The sequence below is a fragment of the Rana temporaria genome, chromosome 2 (assembly GCF_905171775.1).
Source record: "Rana temporaria chromosome 2, aRanTem1.1, whole genome shotgun sequence".
NCBI lineage: Eukaryota > Metazoa > Chordata > Amphibia > Anura > Ranidae > Rana > Rana temporaria.
Window position 1 is genome coordinate 271,761,119 of NC_053490.1, and position 26,304 is coordinate 271,787,422.

Below are 26,304 nucleotides of genomic sequence, written 5' to 3' on the forward strand. Positions count from 1 at the left end.
ACTTCATAGCGATCGGAGATGTGGCGTGTTAGAGTGATGCACCATGCTGCGTGCCCCTGAGGGCCGCCCGAGTAGCTTGTTTTGTAAGGGGTGTGTGTGTGTGTGTGTGTGTGTGTGTGTGTGTGTGTGTGTGTGTGTGTGTGTGTGTGTGTGTGTGTGTGTGTTACAATTATAAGAAATGGTATCTAGGTTCACGAAAACACTGGAATTTATCATCCCTTCTTGGTAGGACTAAAAGACAGGAGTTTTCATTTTTGTCTGTTTAACCCAGTTAGCCTAAAAGCAAATCTTGAACTGCTTTAACGACACAAATATTCTGAAATTATCATTTAATAGCTTAAACAAAAGAAAAAAAAAAAAAAAAAGAAATATAAATATATTTTTCTACCGTTACTCAGTTAGCATCAGAAAATTTATAACCATTCCTCAGGATACAATGCATTAGATTTTTTTTTTTTCTTCCTTAAATTACAAAAAATGTTCATCAATCACAAAATGTCCAGATTATTATTCCTTTACAACCGTTGTGAAATTACATGCAGGAGGTAGAAGTGATGTTAATGAGCAATGGCCCTTGTACTGCATGACGTCCTGAGATTTGGTTTGAAAGTCTAGAAGTAATTTGTAGTACTATAAGAAACTCTTATCCAGATTATAAATAAGTATTAGGAAAGTAGGTAAAAATAGTAAGGGAGAAATCTGTAAACACTTCTTCTCATGATTCAGTGCTAAACCCAGTTGGATTGAAGGACTGCCACCGCCACAAATCTTCACCTGTTAAAAAAAATAAAAATATAATAATAATAATAATAATAATAATAATAAATAAACAGTGCAGCACTGAAAAAAACACACACACACACACACACACACACACTATATACAGGTCAAGCAAACTAATTCAGGTGGACTCTGTAGGTCTTCCAAACATTTGTGAAGACAATACAGTGTGCCAATACACTCACCAGAAAGTGAAAATATATGTGTCTTGTATTCCAATATAATCCACAGTGTTCCCTAGTGGTCAATAGATACCCTTCACCATTAAATCACACTCGCCAGAAATAACCCCCATGAAAGCCTTGCATCAGTGTCCTGATGGTTGGCAAAAATAGTGGACAAAATATAGGGAGGGCATCAAGGGGAACCAGGGCTAGATAAAAATAGCTCACGCAGGGAGCCCAAAAGCAGCCCCCCCCCCCCCCCAAAAAAAAGCCTGCGCACCAACACCTTTACTGCCAAGCCCCCCCCTGTGCACAGGGCCAGTGTCCAATTAGCTTTTGTACGTTTTGCGATTTTTATTCTGCAGATAATTTTTAATACATGCTATACTATATAAGCCCTTTTGGGCTCCCATGCGCAAGCCTTTTTTGTTTGTTTTATCCAACACTGGTCCCTCCCTATCCTTTCTCCACTCCAGATGAAATCTTGCCAACAGTCAGGACACTGATACAAGACTTTTAGGGCTTATTTGTGGCGAGTGTGACCAATGGTGAAGGGTATCTAATCGACCACTAGGGAACACTGTGGATTATATTGGAATACAAGGCACATATATTTTCACTTTCTGATAAGCAGGGCTTTTTTTCTGGGGGAACTTGGGGGAACTCAGTTCCACCACCTCTGGCTCAGACCCTTTGGTGCCTGCTCACTACAATCACTTGTAAACACAGAAGTCTGGTTTCTGTGTTTACAAGTGACAGCTCTGCACTCTGTGTGTAACCACCTGACCTCTGCACTCTGTATGTAATGCAATTCTGGTATTTAATGCCCCTTTAAGACCCTTCTACTGTTTTTGAAATCAGAACAGGGTCGTGGTTGAGTTCCTGCACCTATTTTCTGAGAAAAAAAGCTCTGCTGATAAGTGTATTGGCACACTTGTCTGTAGGGCTTCCAAACATCTGTGAAGAGTCATCTTCGTTAGTTTGATTGATGTGTGTGAGAAATTATATATATTATATACACACACACACACACACACACACACACACACACATATATACTTTTGCTACATTTTCTTTTTTTGTCTTCAGCGCTGCACTTTGTCTAGATTCCAAATTTATCTAGCACGGTTTTGGCTGTCAGATGTGGATTTCTTGACAAGTTTATGTATGCGTCAACTGCCACACTTGATAGGGCATACAATAAGTCATAGGGACATTCTAGTCAATGTACCAAGTAAATTGTTGTCACGTTGCAACTTTCACCTGTAGCCTGCTTGAGATGAAATCTGAAGTTGGGCAGAGAAATACACCAGATGGTTTTGGCCCTCAGTAAAGTACCGTAATCATTTTCCCCACTCCATAACACCATATCAATCAACTAGAGGAAAGTATAGTTACTGCTAAATCAGTGATCAGTTTCCTCTAAATGAGTAGCAACAAACATACTATAGGGACAGCCTCTCAGTCGGGGTGCTGCATCATCCTGGGATGCGTTCTGGGTTCTTCAAAGGTTCCTTGGCAAAATGACAATTTTGGGGCAATTTTTAGGCAAGTTGGAGTGTGGATCAAGCTTGCCTTTGTTACACAAATGCAAAGTTTTCTTTAAAAAAAAAAATATATATATATAAAAAAAATATATACATGGTTGTAATGCTCCACAATATATATATATATATATATATATATTGTGGAGCATTACAACCATGGGCACTATGTGGGCCAGCTGCCGAAGCCCAACTACTGGTTTAAATGGAGCATATTGGGTGCTTGGGGTCACTATAGCTGCATAAAGAAAATAAACTGTGGGAGAACATAAAAACACCTGAACACCAGTCAGTGGCAGTGTGCAAATGTACATGGATGCGAAAGAAAGAAGCCAAGTTCATATTGCAAAATGTTTTGGCATAAATAAAATGTCTCCCCCTCCAAAAAAAAAAAAAAAAAAAAATATATAAATAATAATAATAATAAATATATATTATATATACACACACACACACACACACACACACACACACACACACACACACACACACACACACACACACATCACTGCAGAACATTTAGTACCAATAAAAAGCATTTTATATTCATTTGCAGATTATTATTTTTTTTACTTACACATTCTGTCCAAGCCAAATTCTGCCTTCCAGCCAAGGTCATCTTTAGCCAGGGTTGGATCTGCATAGCATGTTGCAATGTCCCCTTCCCTTCTTGGTGCAATTTTATATGGAATCTTAGACACAAGAATTACGTTACTTCTCTTATAAGTATTGTTTATGCAATACAAAATTTGTTTGTCCCCCCCTTTATGTAAATAGTTGGCCAAAAATGATAAAAATAAATCTGCAGCTTGTGCTGCAATACTCAATTGGCTATATAACCAATAAAACCACAGTGCCCTGCACTCACATCAATGATGCAGAGAGTGGTCCTAAAGTCATCACTGATGTGATGCCCTCTGCTTCATTGAGGTGTGCCCACTCCCAAGACCGGGGTAAAGGCCTGGATAAAATGATATATTTCTATACAAGGTTTACCAATCAGCTTGAATAGATCAAGGTTTCATTGTCTGAGTTATTGAGAATAAAGTTGTTAAAAATAAAATATTATAGCTACATAGAGACCAACCTTTTTGCCCGATGCGCTTTCCATGGCCACCACCATCTGCAGTACGGAGTATCCTACACCAGTTCCCAGATTATAGATCTGAAAAGCATAAACCATATTCAGTTTTCCAATTTAAAAAGGATGCTTTGCTGCCTTTTCAAAATGAATAACTGTTTTAAGGCAGTTGAATATGCACACAAATACCTCCATGATTATGTTTATTTCAAGGAGCAATTATATATGCCTATAGCCCTCCCTTTCACTGGAGGGATAGATTTTTTTTGATAGACACCCCATGTGCCAGAATGGCCTGATGACTTAAACCCTTTAAAAACATTATTTTCGCATGATTTCTAGAGGCTACAATATTATCCTTAACGCACTTCAGGACCCGGCCAAGTTGCCATGTAGAAGTAAATGGGAGGAGGATGTGGGGTCAATGCATGGGGAGACATGGAATATTTGTCTAGCCTCCACCCCCATGGTGTCGGTATCAGCCTCTCAGAGACTGTCACACCTTTACCTGCTGCACAGGGCTTACAGAACCCCAGCCAGACTTCACAGCTGGGAACTTCGAGATAACCCTCTCTGTCCAAAATGCATGAGGGATCACGGAGACCTCATGCATATGTTCTGGAAGTGTCCCAAACTCTTCCGTTACTGGACTGGGATACTTGATTTTTTTTCTCAGGTGTTTGCCTTTGTCGTACCAAGAACTCCTGTAGTGTGCCTGTTGGGAGCCCTGGATGAGGAGCCATTTACCCCGTCCACTCACACAGTAATAATCCGGTTACTTTATGTGGCAAGACGATTGTTAGCTCAGCTCTGGATTACCCCCAGGGTTCCCACGAAGCAACAGTGGATTGACCAGGTGAACAAACTGTTGATAAGGGAAAAACTGACATATCAGCACAGAAATGCACCCCGTGAATTCCATACAATGTGGCAGGCCTGGTTAGATATTCCAGGGTTGGCACCTGGACCAAGGACAGATTACAATGAATGAATGAAAAAAAAAAACTTATATAGCGCAGCACATGCGAACTTAATCGCCTCTGGGCGCTTGTTGTTCCCGTCTCCTTTGGTATTAAAAGAGAGGAGTCTTGATCTTTCTCCTGAACGCCAAGTGGTTCTCCAACCGAATGCTAGTTGGTAAAGCGTTCCATAGTCTAGGCCCTTGGACCGTGAATCTCCTTTCTCCTTTGGACTTGTAGTTGGCTTTCGGTATCTGGAGGAGATTTTGATTGGTGGATCGCAGAACGCGATTGGGATTATGAGCTTTTATTTTTTCGCATAGATAATGGGGAGCATTCCCATAGATACATCTATGCGTTAGACAGAGTGCTTTAAAAGTGATTCTGTCTTTTACTGGTAACCAGTGAAGGGTTCTCAGTGAAGGTGAGATTGATTCCCAAGGTTTTTTCCCAGTCACAAGTCTAGCGGCCATATTTTGAACGACTTGTAGACAAGCGATTTGGTACTTGGGGAGTCCGAGGTAAAGGGCATTTGCATAGTCCAATCTTGAGTTTACAATAGCTCCCACCACGACCGCTATGTCTTCCTTGGGAATAAAAGGAGTAAGTCTGCGTAGTAGGCGCAGCAGATGGTGAGATCCGCTGACTACTGACCCTATTTGTGCATCCATTGTCATGTAGGAGTCGAAGATGACCCCAAGACTTTTGGCTTTGGCGCTAGGGGTGATGATTTTGATTAGTGTTATACTTATATACTTCCTATATGTTTCTAGTTTTCTTTTTGTTCTTGTTTTTTCTCTTATTTTCTTTGATAAACTAGGGCTATTGGTTAATGTTCCTTGCAGAGGTTTAAGGGGAGTGGAGGAGTGAGAAGGAAAGGGAAAAAAAAAAATAAAAAAAAAATTGTTTACTACCCATTTTCAAATGATTCGATGTGCCGACCTGTGTACATTCTGATATTCATATACTGTGAAACTTGTATATACTACTGACCTGGTGCAGGTCTGTGTAAAATGCTGGTCTGTATATTGTCTCCTGTTTTCTTAAACATTATTTTGTACACAGTGTATGTGATATTATGCAAAACCAAAAAAAATTTCCTGATTAAAATTATTTTATATATATATATATATATATATATATATATATATATATATATATATATATATATATATATATATATATATATATATATTCTTTAAGAACAATGGTAGCTGAAAATGTTGCACAGTATTAGCTCAGTGCTTAAAAAAGTTATTTTGTAAGACAAAGCTAAATAGTAATATTAAAACAAGATAAGCCACAGGCTTGTTTTGACCTACCAACACAAGTAGGACATATTGTTAGCCATCAAAATGGATTAAATGTACACCAGCCTCTTTTACAGGTGGACTGGTATGCAAGAATTGTGCCTCCACAATTGAATTTCCTGTTCTTTCTTCTTTCGTATGTTGCCGTTTACAGTCAAATCATTGGGACCAAGCTCAGGTAACCCATAGAAAGCAACAAGTTTCTTGACATTCTAAAACACCCAAGAGGTCATTTGCACTGTAAAATTGTTCTGTACATTTCCTGCATTTAGTCATTGTTCGCCCACAGCAAACCCTTGCTGGGTAACAGTTTCTAAACTGGTGTCCTGGGTGCAAGTCTCTTGTAATCCTGCTTTACAATACATATTACATACTGCGTGACACCTGTACCAACATTTTTTTTTTTATTTTTATTTTTTAAATATAGCCATAGTTTGCCATTCATACTTCCTCTATCCAAAATCCAATTAAAAAAAATAGTAAAAGGAAATGCAGCATGGAAAAGGGAAACTCACCTTACAGCTACTACTGGTCCGCAGCTTATTGAGAGCAGCAATGTGACCCTTAGCCAGATCTACTATGTGAATGTAATCTCGCACCCCTGAAAATACATGTCCAAAATGTATTAGAATCAAAATACAGTAAAACTTCTGGATTTAGAAGGCAATCTTCATTAATACATTTTCTATTGCAATCGTTCATTTTTTTTTAAATTGGAAAACAAAAAAAAGGTATACATTTTTTTTTTTTTTATTATACACACACACACACACACACACACACACACACACACACACACACACTACTGCATTTTAACTATAAGTGGAGTGCATGTGAAATGCATACATACTGTACTTTTTGCCAAAGTATTTCTATTTCTTTCCATCCACCCCTGTAATTTACACACCTCTGCAACACAGCATAGTTCTTCCTGACAGGGAAGGGGAACTGATTTTTCTACTGTAGTTTCATTTTCACTTAGAGGGCTCTACCAACTCTGACTGGGTAGTGAAAGGAGAAGAGACAAACTGACATGTGCATCTCTCTGTTGCTCTTCTCTCTCATTCCATCAGCATGTTCTTTGTACTGCAACACAATTGACTCGGTTCTTTGTGCTGCTTCTCTCTCTCCCAGTCTGAGGTCTGCTGTACAAAGGATTGCATAGGACCAATTCCAAGGCAAATTCAGGCGCTTACACGGTTTGTTGAAATTAATGTATTTAAAATATATATTAAATGATTACAGAGCTGCATTCATTTGTGCCTTTAATATCTGCACAAAGTTCAACTTACCGTATTTATCTGCGTATAACACGCACCTCAATTTTAAGAGGGAAGTATCAGGAAAAAAAAAAAAAAAAGCCCCTTTTATATTCCAAAGCCCCCCTGCACATTACACAGACCAAAGCCCCCCCCCCCCCCGCCTGCACATTACACAGATCCCAGCACATTACGTAGCCCCCCCCCCCTAATACACCAAACAGCATTTTCCCTCCTGCACAGTACACAGCTTCTTTACATTACACAGCCCCCTCGCACTCCCCAGTCTCATGGGATAGCACTGCCAGCGTACTGTAAAGTTTAAAAAAAAAAAACACACTGCCAGTCCCTCCTCATACATACTGTGTTCTTTCAGGCTGGTCACATGATCGCTCTCCTCTGATGTTTTCAGGTGACCGCTCTCCTCCTCCAATCTAAAGCTACACTCGGAGGGGGAGGAGGAGCGAGAAGAGGAGGAGAGCGGCCAGAAATAACGGGGTGAATGAAGTGTTGTAGTCAGTGTCCTAGCCCGCAAATACCTCAAAAGGATCTATGTGAAGGGACTCGCAGCAATTTTTTTTAATCTTTATTAGTACGCCGGCGGGCTGTCCCAGGACCAGGAGAGGTGGGACGGGCGGCATGACACCCCCCCCCCCCCCATTGGTAAAAGAAAATGATATCGGCGTATAATACGCACCCACGCTTTCCCCCTGATTAAGGGGAAAAAATATAATTATACAGATAAAATACGGTATGTTACGCTATTGCATTATAGAAACCAGATTTCATTACAAAAGGCAATACATGATGCAGCATGCTTTAGCAAACTAAAAACGTCATACAGTCCAGATGTAACTGAACCCATACTGCTTACCTGTCCCGTCTGGTGTATTGTAGTCATTTCCAAAGACATTCAGGTGCTCCCGTCTTCCAACAGCAACCTGAAAAACCAAACAAAATGTGGGTTATGCCCATTTTACTCCAGCTTTCTTGCAGACTTCAAAGCCTAAGATTTTTCACCAACATACATATTTCTTTCAACTTTGTGTGCTGAACAAACAAGGATGGAGCCACTTCTATACCTCAATTAATACCGCTCTTTCATGGACCCGGTCATGTGACTGCTCTCCCTTTCATTGACAGTCACGTGACCACTCTCCTCCAATCAAAAAAAAACTACACTCGGAGGTGGCAAAGCAGGAGGATGAGAGCGGCCAGAAAGAGCTCCGTTAATTGAGGATTTTAGAGGCTTAGATTTACATTGAGAGTAACAAAGGAGGAGCAGTATATGAGCAAGTATGCTAGCAGTGCTGTCCCAGGGCCAGGAGAGGTGGGGCGGCCAGCCTGAACCCCCCCCCCCCCCCATGGATGACATCCTCACCCCCCGTTGGTTAAAAAAAAAATCCAGATATCGGAATACAACACACAGGCACGGTTTACCCTCTATTTTTAGGGGGAAATAAATACGGTACATGATACAGGGAAAAGTCCACCAGCTCTTTTGCATTTCACTCCATCAGAAGCTCAGTCATGATGATTGTTAAAAGGGATAGAGAACGGATATTATAGAAAACATTAAAAAATATTATAATTTTTTCACAAGCCAGACGTATTGGTTTATTGATCATATCTATTCTTTTATTGTACACAGCCGTTGCTAAAAAAAAAAAAATCACAGGAACATATTTGGCTGGTCCAACTCACATGCATTTACATTTACAAACCTGTGAGACATAAGGCATCAGATTATTTGGAATTCCCTGAGGATCTTCTCCAATACGACCAGATATGTGGGCTCCGATGGGGTTAAAATACCGCAGGAGAATGGCACTCCATTCCTAAAAGACATAGATCATATAGTTTTACCCAGTGAATATGAAACACACAATTTGTTCACTGAAGCCAACTTTGATTATATACTCAAAACGCATAGGAGGCTTTGGATTTTTTTTATAGAAGGAGAGGTTAGGCATGGTGAGCTTTGTATATTCTCAGTACAGGTTTCCTTTAAAGCAGAAACGCGCGCGCACACACACACACTCTAATGTAAATATATTCCCCAATAGCTAAAAAGGATATAAATCCACTTTGTGCGCACAAAGTGCCTTTGCAAACTAAGGTGTTACCACATAATACAGAAAAAAAAAAAAATATATTTTTTTATATATTTCTAGATTGCAAGCTCCAACGAGCAGGGCCCTCTGATCCCTCCTGTATTGATTTGTATTGTGACTGTACGGTCTTCCCTGATGTAAAGCGCTGCACAAACTGTTGGCGCTATATAAATCCTGTATAATATATTATATATACACACACACACACACACACACACATAATTTAAAGGTACTTGTATAGCGCCGTCAATTTACGCAGCGCTTTACATATACATTGTACGTTCACATCAGTCCCTACCCTCAAGGAGCTTACAATCTAAGGTCCCTAACTGACAGTCATTTCTTGGGGCCAATTTAGACAGAAGACAATTAACAAACCAGCATGTCTTTGGAGTGTGGGAGGAAACCCACACAGGCACAGGTAGAACATGCAAACTCCAGGCAGGTAGTGTCGTGGTTGGGATACAAACCAGCAACCTTTTTTACTGCTAGGCGAGAGTGCTACCCACTACACCACTGTGCCGCATATATATTAGCGACATCTCTGTCCTGCAAATAGCCGGTCCCACCCACTACAGACTGCCTGCAGAAGACTAGAGGAGGGGTGGATAAAAGACCAGTCACTTGATTTAAGGAGAGAGCAGCAATAGTTCCTGGTCTTTATCACAGGACTTTCCTGCTTAAAGGCAAAAACACAGAAGTGCTGTAAAAATGCACCACATGACTTTTGTATTTAGACAATAGTTTATAATCCGAGTTCAGTTGTAAAGGTTTATCACTCACCGCATCAGCTTTGCACTGATCCTGGATCATTTCCTCAATGAAATATTTAGTTTTTCCATATGGATTTGTGCAACCACCGACTGGGTGCTTTTCATCTAGCGGAAGGTACTTGGGGTCACCATAGACTGTCGCAGAGCTGCTGAACACGATTTTCTTTACACCATGAGCATTCATTATCTGGAAGCAGAATTCAAAACAAATTCAATGACCTATTGTATCCTAAGAACTTAAACACTGGTCATTTTGCAACACGTAGGTATTCAGGACATGGCGATTGTCCTACCAAGTGTACGATATTAAAAAATAAAATTGCCTTTAGATCATTTGGTCTTTTTTTTCCCCTAGAATAATCATTAAAGCTCTTTTTATAGGATCAATATATGCAAATGTGATAACAAAAAAATAAAATAATCCAAAGTGGCCATAGTAGGTGTGCAGACCCCCAAAGCACAGAGCCAGCATTTTCGCAGTCTGACCATCTCTTGTGTCTTGTCCGCAGTATGACTATGCTTGTGTGTCTGCTATCCACTGAATTTATTTATTTATTTATTTATTTTTATGTGCGCCCCTTTGAAGTTGATGGCCTCACTCAAGGCCCCCCTAAAAAAATAAATAATAATAATAATAATAATAATAATAATAATAATAATAATAATAATTTGACCACTGCGCTAACATCAGAACTTTTTTTAGGGTGGACTGACTCTTTAATACTACAGCGCTTGTGTTTCACTCAGTATGACGCACCATAAACCAACAACTCTTAAATTACTAAATCAGTAAAAATGATTAATAGGGAGCCTACATTTTAGATCAGATTTTAGAACAAAGATGAAATAAATCATCTTCAGTTGTTTACTTGACATAAAATGTTTTATAGTACACAACTTTAAATGACAATTTAAATGACATATTTACTCTAACAGACAGACACTTACTACTGCAAAACACTCACCTCCAAGAGTTGGATTGTGCCAGTAAGATTCACCTTATAATACAACAATGGCTTCTCCACAGACTCTCCAACTGCTTTCAGGCCAGCAAAATGCATAACAGCAGAGAACTTGTGCTGGAGAGAGAGGATAAAGCATGCATATTACATCAACAAAAAGATTGTAAGCAAAAGCAAGGCTCTCCAATTGTATTGTAACTGTGCTTTGTAATATAAAGCAGCCTCTCTCAATCGGTGTGCCGCCAGATCATGGTATAGAAGGACTGTCAGATGAGCCCGATCACCCAATCCCCTGCCCAACTGTACATGGGCACTGTGAGGGAGCTCTGTCAGCCTCAACAAATTGAATGTATCCGTGTGTGTGTGTGTGTGTGTGTGTGTGTGTGATTTTTTAGGGCTGGTTTATAATAGCAAGGACTGCTGCTCCTCTGAAAAACAATCCATGCTCAGATCACTTTTTAGAGGCATTTAGCAGGTGGTAAAGAGGCAATAGGTTGGCTCCTCACCACCTGTTTTAGGCTAGTAATAGCAGCACCACACCGCAACTGTGCAATCCACATAGTTGCGGGGTGCTGGCAGCAGAGCCCCATTCCCCCTGGGTATACCTCCAGCTGCAGCCACAGCATGTGTACACATCCGGCTGCTGCCTTTGCAGCTAAAAGGGGGAGCAGTTGGGGTGATAAATCAGCTCAACCATGTGGTTTTACTGCCCCTCAAACCTGACACGTAAAAAAGCCCTTGGTTCACATCTGTGTGGATGCCTGCTGTGTGTAGGGCAGCCCATTCATTTCAATGGGCTTCCTTACCCACTGAAATGCAGGAAAAGAAGTCCCCGACCTTTCTTTTTTAAATTTCACTGCACCACGTTTGCCAATGTGTGGGATACCATTAAGAATTAATGGCACCCCTAAAGAGCAGAGCATTTGTCTGTGTCAGGAACCAGTGAGGTTTTGCGCGTGTTCCGCGACACACAGCAACGTGAACCAAGCCTTGGATATGGGTGCCTCAAGACTGAAACATTCAAGGGCAGCCCGACTGAAAAAAGGTTGAGAAACAATATAAAGCGCTGCGCAAACTGTTGGTGCCAAGTAAAACCTGTTTAAGAACTACTATTCTGTACACGTTTTCAAGGTGTGGTCCCAAAGAAATATACACACACACACACACACACACACACACACACACACATCTTAAAGAGACTCTGGAAAAATTGGGTGAACGATCGTCAGATTTTCCTCGTTGTTTCACAGCAATTTCAGGAAGATGAATGAAAATTCGGAAATTGGCCGTCGAAAGTTGTGTTCACACTATACGAAAATTCTTTGGCCAAAAATGTTGGCCAGATTTTCTTATAGCGTGTACAAGCATTCACAGAATCTAGCACATTTGTGCATACTTATAGTAGCAAATCAGCGTCTGCCTTCAGTTTGTTCGTTTAGGCTTTAAAAATTATAGAAGTGGATTGTTTGCCGTGCAAAGCTGCTCCAGATTCTGGCTGCTCCAGTAAATCATCATCACAGTGCTTTAAAGCGGGAGTTCACCCATAAAGGCTGTTTTTGCTCTTTTACCCTTAGATGTATGCTCATTTAGTCTAGGGGAATCGGCTAGTTGTTTTAAAATCCAAGCATTACGTACCGTTGTAGAGGGCGATCTTCTCCGCCACTTCCGGGTATGGATCTTCGGGAGTGGGCGTTCCTTCTTGATTGACAGTCTTCCGAGAGGCTTCCGAAAGGCTTCCGACGGTCGCATCCATCGCGAGTAGCTGAAAGAAGCCTAACGTCGGTGCGGCTCTATACTGCACCTGCGCACCGACGTTCGGCTACTTTCGGAAAATCGTGACGCGATGGATGCGACCGTCGGAAGCCTGTCGGAAGACTGTCATCAAGAAGGAACGCCCAGTCCCGCAGCCCATACCCGGAAGTGGCGGAGAAGATCGCCCTCTACAACGGTAAGTAATGCTCGGATTTTAAAACAACTAGCCGATTCCCCTAGACTAAATGAGCATCCATCTAAGGGTAAAAACAGCATTTTACCGGCGAACCTCCGCTTTAAATACTACATGTACCTCCAGTAAGGGTTTTGCTCTACTGTAAAACACTGATGAATAAAAACGTACCTTGTCAAACAAACTGTTCAGGGCAGCCCGGTCTAGCATATCCACCTCTTCAAACTCAATCTTCTTGTTGCCTACAATTTCTTGCACTCTCTGCAGACTTTCAGGAAGACCATTGGCCCCTTGCAGGAATTAAGAGAGTGATTATTCCAGCCTGGTTACATCTTCCAAGCCAACTCCAATATCAAAATGAAAGAAAAACTGTTGTAATATACATTGGAAAGACACACAGAATAGGTCAACAAAGATTGATGGAAATATGGAGAAATTATATATATATATATATATATATATATATATATATATATATATATATATATATATATATATATATATATATATATATATATATATATATATATATATATATATATATATATATATATATATATATATATATATATATATATATATATATATATATATATATATACACATATATATACACATATATATATATATACACATACATACATACACACACACACATATATACACACACATATACACACACACACACACACAAAAGTGAGCACACCTCTACCATTTTTGTAAATATTTTATTATATTTTTCATGTGACAACACTGAAGAAATGACACTTTGCTACAATGTAAAGTAGTGAGTGTACAGCTTGTATAAATTTGCTGTCCCCTCAAAATAACTCACTGCGCCAAAAATGTCTAAACCGCTGGCAACAATAAGGTGCAGCTTCCCTTAAAAAAATATGTCATTAATCCCAAAGATTTTCTAATTAGGTTGAGGTGCATGCCAGTCAAGTTCTTCCACCCCCAAACTCACTCATCCGTGTCTTTATGGACCTTGCTTTGTGCACTGGTGTGCAGTCATGTTGGAACAGGAAACAGGAAGGGGCCGTCCCCAAACTGTTCCCACAAAGTTGGGAGCATGAAATTGTCCAAAATGTCTTGGTATCATGACACCTTAAGTGTTCCCTTCACTGGAACCAAGGGGCCCAAGTCCAACCCCTGAAAAACACACCATAATCCCCCCCCTCTCCAAATGAATAGGACCCGTGCACAAAGCAAGGTCCATTAAAGACATGGATGAGCGAGTTTGGGGTAAAGGAACTTAGCTGGCCTGCACAGAGTCCTGACCTCAACCCGATAGAACACCTTTGGGATGAATTAGAGCGGAGACTGCAAGCCAGGCCTTCTCATCCACATTAGTGCCTGACCTCACAAATGTGCTTCTGGAAGAATGGTTAAAAATTCCCATAGACACACTCCTAAACCTTGTGGACAGCCTTCCCAGAAGAGTTGAAGCTGTTATAGCTGCAAAGGGTGGGTCAACTCAATATTGAATGGTTCATGTGCGTGTAAAGACAGGCGTCTCAATACTTTTGACAAATATTATATAATAAAAAAAAAAACACCACACCCACATAAAATGATGTAATGGGTTTTTGTAGTTTATTTTATGTTGATCAGAACTTTTTATATTTATTGATAGACTGTGGTGCTCATAGCAGAGCATTAATTTGTTACTATCTGTTGGCGCTGCCTTTTGTACGTAGCACAGCACTGCATAGTTTTGAAAAAAATAAAGCTAAATGCCAGAACGTTGTGCACCTAAACTACCTCAACATTATATCACAAATTCACAGTGCCCTCCTTAATCCCAATAAAATAAAAAAAGTTAGGTATACGCCTGTTAGATCCATTATCCCCATTTAAAATGTCTCTGCTGCCGGCCACTTTTACACTGCTATATCCGCTTACTGTATTTCAATTATAGTAAAACACAATTTTCCCCTACAGGAAATGTAAGCCTTGCCCCTTGTCAATTGTATGCTACCATATTAACTATTCTCTTAATTCTTGTAGTAAAAATCTGCCTTTACTCTGTCTTGAACACATTTGGCCTATTACTGAAAAAAACTGCCCCGCTACTGGTTGATTTTTCACTGCTGTATCCTCTGCACATCTTCATTCTTGTAGTAAAGCCCTAGCCTGTGCTCTTTATTAGCTCTAGTAAATTTACGCTCAGCCTTAAAATTGTCCTGCTGCTGCTGTCAAACTTTAGGCTGGATTAACACCTATGCATTTTTAGTGCTCTTTGCACTACAGTCCATTTAACATGGTTTCCTATGGAACATGTTCTAAAAGCACTAAAAATGCATAGGTGTGAATCCAGCCTAACACTATGGTGTTATCTGCGGTCTCCTAATTCATATAGTAAAAACAGCAGCCCATAATCTTTACTGTTCTCTAGTACATATGTGCCAGTTCTTCCTCCTTAAAAAGGTCCTGCCGCTGGCAAATTTTACATTGCTGCATCATCTGCAGTCTCCTAATTTTTAATGAGAGCATGACAGAAGTTAGCCAGTGGCAGGATGGTTTTACATCAGTGAGGGCCACAGCAAACTACTAGCCAATTGTTATACTCCAGTAAAACAGGTCTTCAACATTTTGATGAAAAATAAGGGCCCTTTCACACATGCGGACAGTATGTCCGTATTTCATCCATCCGTTTTTGGATGAAATACGAACATACATTAATCCCTATGGGATAGCGGGTGTCAGCGGATGAACATCCACTGACACCAGATCTCATCGGTCCCTGCTATGGTCCGATTCTGCAGATGGAGGAAAATACTATTTTTCCATCCGTCTGCAGGGCGGATCGGGTGAACACAGACGCACGGTCCGTGTTCATCTGATCCCTCGATAGGGGAGAGATCTGACAGTGTGCAGGGACCGCCCCTATCACCTGCCAGCTCAGCGGGGATCAACGGAGCGATCTCCGCTGAGCAAGCGGATATTTAAGAAACAAATCCTTATGGCATCCGCCTGTGTGAAAGGGCCCCTTAATCAGTTTGGGATGCAGCTGTATGTAACCCAACATAATAGTACAAGAAAATAAACAAACATTCTACAGCTAAATATGCGCTTGGTGAGACTGTCGGCAATTTTTTTTTTTTGGGTTGTGCATTTTCAGTTTCACCCTTGAAGCCACATGACCAGTGTTGTAAGTAACGGCGTTAAAATAAACGCCGTTACCCAACGATGCCCCTTTTGAGGGTAACGAGTAATCTACCAGATTACTCTTCCCCTCGCGGTAACGCCGTCCCCATTACTTGGGCGGCGTTACCGCAATTACACGTACCGGTGTCAGAAGCCGTTGCCCATCCATTGTTAAAAAAGCCCGCCTCCTCCTCTGACTGTTACGTGATAGGTTGAACACTAATTTTCCCAGCAGAGCCTCTGTTTAGTGTTCAGCCTATCACAGGCTCCCACAGCACACCCACATTGGTCGGCAGCAGCCTATCATCTCGGCTCGCTCCAAGCCTCGTTCCCGCTCCGCTGCTCTGATTGGTTGAGACGTCCCGACCAGGAAGCCACCAGCGCACACGAGTTTGGAGCTCCAACGTATACCGTCGAGCAGCTCCGGTTCCACCACTCTACAGTTCCCACTGACCATCCGTCACCTTTGGTTCGGGTAAGACTGTCATAGCAGGGACGTGCTGTTTTTGGGCTTCACACGCCCCCCCCCCTCCCTGCCAGTAGAGCTGTGCCTGTGGGTTTATGTGCAGCAGATTGTAATGCTGTTTGACTGTGTCCTTTTTCATCACCACACAGATGTTAGCTGGCGATTTGTATTATCCTCATCACGGAGGACTGTTAGCATTTTAAGTGTTTCAGTGCAATAAACTTCACATCTTTTTCATCATTGCTTGAACCTCACTGTGCCTGCAACATGATCTCACTGTGCCTGCAACATGTTACAGGCACAGTGAGACATGTTACAGGCACAGTGAGACATGTTACAGGCACAGTGAGACATGTTACAGGCACAGTGTCGTCTTATACGCTGGCAAAAAAAGTGTCAGTTACTTTGCTGAGTAACTAATTACTTTGCCAATGAAGTAACTGAGTCACTAATTTAATTACTTTGTCGGACAAGTAATTTGTAACTGTAACTAATTACTTTTTTAAAGGAAGATGAGCAACACTGCACATGACAGACCCTCTTCCGCTTTTTTTGCCGTCAAAAAGTCCAGAATTTAGCAAGGTTTACCCTTATAGACTTCAATAGGATTGGTTCACTGAATTATGAACAAGATTTGTTAGAACACTCGGCAAATTGATCCCAGGCAGGACCTACTGGGCCACCCTTGGACACAGAAAATCTCACGAAAAAAAACAAATTCCATATAAATATATTATGCAATAAATAAAACATTAAATAAAAAAATGTTTTGCTATGGTCTGGCTTACCTCGAATAGCATTGTGAAAATTATCAATGACTACTGGTTCATATCCAGCTTCAAGCAGTTCTAGGACACAGTGGCTACCTATATAGCCAGCACCTCCAGTCACCAACACCTTCCCAGCCATTGTACTACCTGTTTAGAAACACAAGAGAAAAACAGAAAAAGGCTTTATAAAAATGGGAGAAACTCACTAAATAGATTAACTGACTCAAGATGCTGGCAGCAGAACCTTAATTAAAAACATGAATCTAGCCGTTGACTCCTGCACAGCCAATAAAAGCACAAAGAAGTAGTGTTCCTTGAAGAAACCTTTACGGAACTTTTGCCACATGGAGGAAAAAAAAATAGAAATAACTTGGCTTACTGAAACAGCACGTACACCCTGGCTAAGTTACTTCTAAAATGAATCGCCTACTGTATGCATTACATCCAGCTATTAAACCAGTGCTTCCAGAATATAAAAATCATTGTATAAAAAAATAAAACAATTAAAAAGATGCAATAAGAGAGCCTGTCTGATAGAACAACAAAAGTGTGAAGATGGTGGGGTGCGAATTTCATTTGTAAGTACTCAAGATAAGGGGGGGGGGGGGTGGTTGTATTTATTGCTAAATCAACTGATTAATGGCATTACATAAAATATAAAAAAAAATAACTGATTAATGGTAGTATATATATATATATATATATATATATATATATATATATATAAAAAAAAAAAAACACACAACCAAAAACATAGATATTAGCAATTTGATTGTAGAGCTAAAGAGGATTATACAATCAAGCCCTGGTTCACATTGATGCTACTTTGAAATCGTGCCACTTCGCTTGAAGTAGCACGATTTCAAAGTAGCAAGGTCAGGCGATTTCAGCTGCTACTTGATAGACATCTGTGTGACTTCATGCATAGAGGTCTATTGAAATCACACCTGAAATCGGCAAAAGTAGAGCAAAAACTACTTTTGCAAACCTGTGTGGCACCGCAAAAAAAATAAAAAAAAAAAAAAAATAAAAAAAAAAATCGGTGTTGCACCAATTGGAACAGTGTCATTGCCTCCAATAGGCTGCGACTTGTCATGCGATCTGATCTCTTAGGAGATATGGGCCTGGTTTGTGCTTACAAGAGTACAGAAGCATCTGCTGGGGCCTTCAATATTCAAATGATATGCATTGTAATACAGGTTATCCTTGTCTTGACTTTAGGAGTATGTTCTGTTTGTTAGATAACAATGCAACATGCTGCAGATTTTCTACAGTGTACAACCATGTGGTTGTTTCTGCATGGCACTGTGTGCATGGTGTGGCACATGCCCAGCTGAGGGAGCTTCATGTGATTAAGGAGTTTAAGGTTTCCACTAGTGCAACTTGACACAAAGTTGCATGACAAGTCACGGCCCATTGATTTTAAAAGATTTACAATGCATCCTTACTGATGAGAGAACACTGGGCGGGAACCTATGATCAGCTCCTCCCATCCTGTATACACACACACACACACACACACACAGTCCCTCCCAAGAAGTGATGTCACTAGCTTTCAGGAACCACACCCATTGGCTGATTTTATGCTGGCCATACACTATACGAAAAATCGGCCAAACCCATTTTCGAAAAAAAACGAACGTTCGGCCGTGGGCGCAAACGATAGTGCCATGATGTAATGACCGATAAATCGTTCAGCGGACATAAAGAAAAATTTGGTTCATTTTTTTTTACATATACCTAGTGCAGACAGTTCGGACGGGAAACACATTAAGCTTTCAATTTAGAAAATTTCCAAACTTGTCCTTTGTTTTTTCGGTTTAAAAACGTCCCAACATTATCGATTTTGTGTCCATTAACTGTTCGAAAAACGAACAAACTGTACGAACGACCGAATTTTGGCTGATTTTTCCATATAGTGTATGGCCAGCATTAGTCTCAGAAGGAAATAGAATTGAAGTCATGTGATAGCAAAAAAAAAAAAAAAAAAAAAAAAAAAAAGGTAGAAAAACTCATTTTTGTCTCATTTTGAGACATAAGGCTGAACTTCGCTCACATTAATGATTGCAGGGGCGAATTTAAGTGTTAGGGTGGACTTCCACTTTAATGAACTGATAGCATTTGTATATCTACTGTAACAATATCCCTTTTTGTATTATTACTTTGTATATCATTGGTAACATCTTTGTTTTTAAGGTTTTACCATCCACATTATATTTGGTTATGATTATTCTAAAGTTTATTTTCTGTGTAAATTAGATCTTTGTATTTTGGCACCATTATCTTTCCTTATTGATTTAATTGGTTATAGCTACAATGCATTGGCTAGACTCTATAGACACAAGGGGGTTATTTAAGAAAGGCAAATCCACTTTGCACTACAAGTGCAAACTACAAGTGCAGTCACTGTAAATCTAAGGTGTAGATCTGAAATGAGGGGAAGCTCTGCTGATTTTTTATTATCCCATCATGTGCAAGTTAAATGCTGGTTTTTATTTTCCTTGCTTGTCCCCCTCAGATCTACAGTGACTGCACTTTCAGTGCAATTTCAAGTGCACTTGTAGTGCAAAGTGGATTTGCCTTTCATAAATAAACCCAAGGTTATAATCACTCATGGTATATATGGTTAAGTGAAAAAGTGAGGTAGGTAGAAAGCGTCATGTCACTGGTTCAAATCCAAACCATGACACTACCCGTCTGGAGTTTGCATGTTCTCCCTGTGACTGTATAGGTTTCCTCTGTGTGCTCCGGTTTCCTCCCACTCTCCAAAAGACATGCTGGTGGATTAATTGGCTCCGGTCTAAATTGACCCTAGTATGTGCATGTATGAGTAAAGGCCCACACACACACGATAGGACTTTTTGACAACAAACTTCAAAATTACCAGGTTTTTCAAAAAATCCGACTGTGTGTAAGCTCCATCGGACCAAATTTTTTGGTTTTCATCAGGCAAAAGTTCGCTCTGCAAACAGACAAACTTTCCGGCAACAAAAGTCCTATGGTGTGAAGTCCTGCTGTGTGTACAGAAATCCATCTGACTTATATCCAAAGTACAAAAACGCATGCTCAGGACCAATGCAAGAGATCAAACAATACAGAAGTTGACCAAAGGGTGGCAGAAAGAGCTAAAAAAATAAATAAATAAAAAAAATATAATAAAAAAAAAAAAAAAAAAAAAAAAAACACACCACATGTGATTTGGGAAAATTTGCTGAAAAAGTCCTGCCGTGTGTATGCAGAACAAGTTCACGGCCAACGTCCTTCGAACATAAATCCACGGAAACGTTTGTTTGAAGTCGGATCGTGTGTATGAGGCTTTAGGGAGCTTAGATTGTAAGCTCCTTGAGGGCAGGGAATGTGAATGTACAATATATATGTGAAGCGCTGCATAAATTGGACGGCGCTATACAAGTACCTATAATAAATAAATGGATCAGATGGATTTCTTATCTTACGCTACGCCAAAAATCCTAGGTAAATATAGGAGTTTACTGTTATATGATTGTCTTATCAGCCAAATGGAATGGAACACACCCAACAAATGACCTGGAGAAGATTTATTTTTAATATGGCATCCTGGTGTTAACATAATCAGGCCTCATGCACACAGTCATTGAGGCCATACAACGTATACTGCAGGCGTGGCTTGTGTGCATGCAGGGATATACATGTGCCTGTAAAGTTAAAGGGGTTGTAAAGGTAATTTTTTTTTCATAAATAGCTTCCTTTACCTTAGTGCAGTCCTCCTTCACGTACCTCATCCTTCCATTTTGCTTTTAAATGTCCTTATTTCTTCTGACAAATCCTCACTTTTTGTTCTTCTGTCTGTAACTACACACCATAATGCAAGGCTTTCTCCCTGGTGTGGAGTGTCGTGCTCGCCCCAAAAACTACAGGAGAGTCAGGACGCTCTCTACGTTGCAGATAGAGAAAGGAGCTGTGTGTTAGTGGGCGTCCTGACTCTCCTGTAGTCCAAGGGAGCGGGCAAACACGACACTCCACACCAGGGAGAAAACCTTGCATTACAGTGTGGAGTTACAGACAGAAGAACAGGAAGTGAGGATTTCTCAGAAGAAATAAGGACATTTAAAAGCAAAAAAATCGAAGGATGAGGTAAGTGAAGGAGGACTGCATTAAGGTAAAGGAAGGGAATGTCGATAGCAGGGCTCAGATAAGAATGGGAGATCGCCACGCTGCAGGTCAGCGGGACTGGGGGGGGGCTGAGGAGGGGGTTCTGTGCAAGTTCACATTTTTCTGTAAAGGGAATCTTATGCTTTAAGGGCCAGTTCACACCAGACGGAATTCCGTACAAAAAACGGTGTTCTTCTCAGCCACCTGACAAGACACTCCTTCAAATCACATGCAGGAGAGGCTCAGATCTTGACCGACAGGACAGTAGAGCATTTCATCCTTGCCCTGCGGTTTATCATTGCAGTCTATGTGAATGTGTGGACAAGGCTTGCTTTTTATGGGTTTGTTTCACATAATGTTATATACAGTGGGGAAAATAATTTGATCCCCTGCAAATTTTTCCCACTTGAGAAATTAAGGATCTATCATTTTTTAAAGGGCAAAAAGAGCTGCATTCTACTGGAAGCTCTGCAGAGGAGACAGCCGACAACGGCTGTAAAATGAATGGGAAGTGACATCACTCATAGACTTACTATGGGGCTTCCATTATCAGCTGCCTCCTCTGCACCCACCTCCACAGGGAAGCCACACCTGACAGCTCAGCATAGGATCGGGTCAGATCGGCTTCAGAAGAGGTATGTATATGTATTTCTTCTTTACAGGGCTACATAGGTTAGTGTTAGATCGTAGAGGTCTGTAGATGCAGGGATTTTAGTGTTGGGTGGACTTCTACTTTAAGGCCCCTTTCACACATGGGGACCCGTTTGTCCGTTTTTCATCCATCGTTGGATAAAGAAAAATGGACATCAATGCATCTCTATGGAAAACACACATTTTTAAATGCATGATCATCCGTTTACGTGCACATCTGTCAACACCTGTTTTTTTTTTTTTTAAATGGATCAAAACCCTATTTTATTTATTTATTTATTTTTTAACGGAAGAAAAAAAACAAACAAACACACACACAGATAAACTGATAAACGATTGGTTTTTGCATTCGTAGTGAAAAAAAAAGAAACCACACACACACACACACACACACACTGATGAGAAATGAATGAGCAGCTGATAAAACACTTCATCCATTTTGAAGTGACTGAACTGATGAAATGAATGGTCTGCATGTGTGAAAGGGACCAAACTGAATAGGCTGAAGTTAGCTCATTGGCTATAAGGCTCGATTCACTCCTATGCATGTTGCTTTTGAGCATTTTTGCGGTGCTTGCTGCGTTTTACGTTTTTTTTTTTTAGCCAATAATTTTTATTTTTTCACATTTCCTTTAACAACTAGCTATAAACAGGTTACAAAAAAAAATGCAAAATGCAAATCGCAGCAAAATCCGTTTTGGATGCAGGTCCATTGAATTCTATTGCATGCAAAACAGGTCCCTGACCCTTTCCAAAATCGCAGAGGCACAAAAAAAGCATTGATGTGAACATGTTCCATAGGAAACCATGTTAAAAAATGTCCCTGCATTTCTGCAAAATGCATCAAAAAAAGCATTAGTGTGAATGTAAATAAAATGCACTGATCTCTTTTTTGAGGTCTCGTTCACACCATACGTACATGAAAACTGATGGGAAAACCACCATCAGTTTTCATGTGTGTCAGTTATCGCCACCAATGTTAATGTACGTCCCCCCATGCAGAAAAAATCTGCACATGATACCAGTGTTGTGGTGTGAACAGGGCACAGAGAACAATTGTTTTTTGTGCCCGTGCAGAAAAAGTGGCGTCTCTGCACCATGGTGTGAACAAGCCCTTAAACAATCACCTGTCCCTGCAGCCCCACCCACCCATTCACATAGACTGCAATGATACACAGCTGAGCAAGGAGGAAATGCTTTGCTGTCAATTAAGATCCCTGAGCCACCCTGAATGTGTCATGTAGAGAGGATCTCTGTGAAGGAAAAGATCTTTCCTCTGAAAGAATCCAGAGCATGCCCAGAACAAGTGGCAACACACAAGTGGGCAGATCAACCTTAATAGTGTTGCCACTGTGAAAAGGGAACTGACAGGATCATCAGGTAGGGGGTCACCAGGTATTTACAGCCACACCCCCCCCCCCCTAAACAATATATTGTTGATTTTGTATCAAGTCATGCATTACATCGTTTCTGGTAGATCTAAAAGGAAATTGGCCAGTATAGTGTGCAGCATCCAATGGTAGAGTTGTGTGCCCATCTTCACAGGTGTACTGATTAGATTGTCAGCGCTTTGTCTCAGGGATGTGGTGTACTGTATGTGGCTCAGAGGTAGGTGCTGCATTGTAACCCCATCTGTGTTCCCTGCTATGACACTTCTGGGGCCCTTCAGTACATTTGGATTAGAGAATACATTCTTTAATGTATAACTGAATATCTATTTCATTGCAGTGTTAGATATTATTTGTTGTATCTGCACCTTTAAAATTTCAATACAAACATTGAGAACAGAATAAATTCTCGGTGCAGCCTGATTGGTTCAGAATCGGTTCCCCTGTGTACTATAGCAGTGTTTCTCAACTCCAGTCCTCGGGGCGCACCAACAGGTCATGTTTTCAGGATTTCCCTCAGATCAAACTGCTGTGGTGATTACTAAGGCAGTGAAACTGATAAAATCACCTGTGCACAATAATGGAAAGCCTGAAAACAAGACCTGTTGGTGCGCCCCGAGGACTGGAGTTGAGAAACACTGCACTATAGGACCAATCAATGGATGTCCCTGTACTCATCACAATTCAATCAGACATCCACTATCTATCTATCTATGCCTTGGATTATTATCACCCTGCTTCTGGGTACCAGGAATACAATGTCACTTCGTCCCCTCCCCTGGTCAGCTCACCTGGTGTCAGGTCTACAGATCAACCTCCAGTCTGTCACTCGCCAGACTCTGACGGCTCAGCGCAATCTCTTTAACTTCCCGGAGAGGCAGAGCGCGGATTGGCTGCTTTTAAGACAGTGGGCGGGGATATGCATATATTATGAATAAGAACAAAACGATCGTTCTCAGAGCGAGTCCTGGATGAGAAAGCCCCGCCTACTCACCGATTACCACGCCTCCCATTCATTCCGCCTGGCTACGTGGAAGTTACACGTTCCTATGCATCGTCATCCGGCTGCGTCCTTCTATATCCTGATATAGAGGATTGTGCAGCGGAGGGACATTCAGCCATCTGAGCCACGCCTTTCCTTGTCATGTGACCCATAGCTCTGTACACCAGAGGTGGTCTGCTCTCGGTATAATGGGGAGTGCACATAATATATAGGGAATATATTGCTACAGTAGGTGACAGGTGCAATACAAAAAAGACCCCGGGGGGGGGGGGGGGGGAAACAAAGAAAATGTATCCTCCCGGAGATAATGATGCCACAAGTGGGCCGTGCCGCACATGTGACAGGTGAATGACAAACATTGCAGGCGTGTTACACAAGATGGTCAGATGCAGCAGGCATGCAATAGGAGTTGTTCGAGATAGACAGCCATAGGCTGACCATACACTATACAATCTGATTGTATATCCTTTGTTATGTGAAGGGGTGTGCTTCCGCGCCAAAATAAGTTACTTAATACAAATCACCAAGTGACAAGTTAATAACTACTAGGGTATTTGAGCTGCTCCTCTGGGTCAGATTATTAAGAAAATAATGTGCAATAGGATGTAGGTGTAAAAGAGGGCGCTAGGGACTGGTGGACTCACTGATGAAGATACCCTCACACGAAAAAGGGGACCTCTCAGTAGGTCTGATAAATTAACTATATTAAACACTCCTGTGACAAAGAAAACAAAAAAACACAATAGGATAAATAACTATATAAAGACAATAGAGTGCTAAATATTGTGAATTAAAATGCTGAAAAAATATATATATTTCACGATCCCGTGAATGTGCACAAAATGCTATGAACGAAAAATAAAGTGTCTCTCTTTGGCACTCTAATTAGTGCAGTCCATTAGGTGTAATTTCCCGATGAAATAAGTGATCATACGATACGCGGTGAAAAATCATACAGCCATCACCAACTAATTGCAGCTTCACCCGATGTGTTCTGATCTGTAAAACTCTTACCAGAAGGTGTGGACCCCTTTAATTAAAAAGGATGGTCTGTTGAGCTGAACAGGTTAATGTGCCTGCACACTTGGACACCATCTATTCAGACTGCTGTGATTGGCTCAATCGTATCTCAGGAATCCAAAAACAAAAGGGAACTAATAGTGCATTATCGTTTATTAAAAAATACATAAAAACAAAGTGGCTGAATGGCCCCTTACTTGGTAGGTGCCAGCCCGGCACTAGGATGGCATGCGCTGGATATGACTCTGACTTGCGAATGCAGAGATCGTCCGCTGTGCGGGGAGTCCTATTACCAGCTGTAGCGTCTATGTGCGGGATCAGCTGGGGAGCAGAGAAGGCAGTCTGACTCAACAGACCATCCTTTTTAATTAAAGGGGTCCACACCTTCTGGTAAGAGTTTTACAGATCAGAACACATCGGGTGAAGCTGCAATTAGTTGGTGATGGCTGTATGATTTTTCACCGCGTATCGTATGATCACTTATTTCATCGGGAAATTACACCTAATGGACTGCACTAATTAGAGTGCCAAAGAGAGACACTTTATTTTTCGTTCATAGCATTTTGTGCACATTCACGGGATCGTGAAATATATATATTTTTTCAGCATTTTAATTCACAATATTTAGCACTCTATTGTCTTTATATAGTTATTTATCCTATTGTGTTTTTTTGTTTTCTTTGTCACAGGAGTGTTTAATATAGTTAATTTATCAGACCTACTGAGAGGTCCCCTTTTTCGTGTGAGGGTATCTTCATCAGTGAGTCCACCAGTCCCTAGCGCCCTCTTTTACACCTACATCCTATATCCTTTGTTAGACTTATCATTAAAGCG

At 40.8% G+C, this 26,304-nt stretch overlaps 1 protein-coding gene across 1 annotated transcript; it reads right to left on the reverse strand.

Moving 5' to 3' along the window:
• Positions 1-314: 314 nt before the first annotated feature.
• On the reverse strand, positions 315-24,345 carry GALE (UDP-galactose-4-epimerase). The gene is made up of 11 exons (XM_040336983.1): positions 24,239-24,345; positions 17,296-17,424; positions 13,063-13,181; positions 10,950-11,063; positions 9,995-10,171; positions 8,822-8,935; positions 7,972-8,038; positions 6,354-6,439; positions 3,576-3,653; positions 3,066-3,180; positions 315-774 (listed from the first exon to the last, which is right to left on the reverse strand). Exons 2-11 carry the CDS (start codon positions 17,414-17,416, stop codon positions 716-718), a joined length of 1,050 nt encoding a protein of 349 aa, XP_040192917.1. The 5' UTR covers positions 17,417-17,424; positions 24,239-24,345; the 3' UTR covers positions 315-715.
• Positions 24,346-26,304: the final 1,959 nt, after the last annotated feature.

Excerpts from the sequence above, each read along its gene's own strand:
- GALE (XM_040336983.1), bottom strand. The coding sequence starts at position 17,416 with ATGGCTGGGAAGGTGTTGGTGACTGGAGGTGCTGGCTATATAGGTAGC. Across the intron at positions 13,182-17,295 it reads TTTTCACAATGCTATTCGAG|GGGCCAATGGTCTTCCTGAA; the intron begins GTAAGCCAGACC and ends AATTCCTGCAAG. Across the intron at positions 11,064-13,062 it reads TGAACAGTTTGTTTGACAAG|CACAAGTTCTCTGCTGTTAT; the intron begins GTACGTTTTTAT and ends CTCTCTCTCCAG.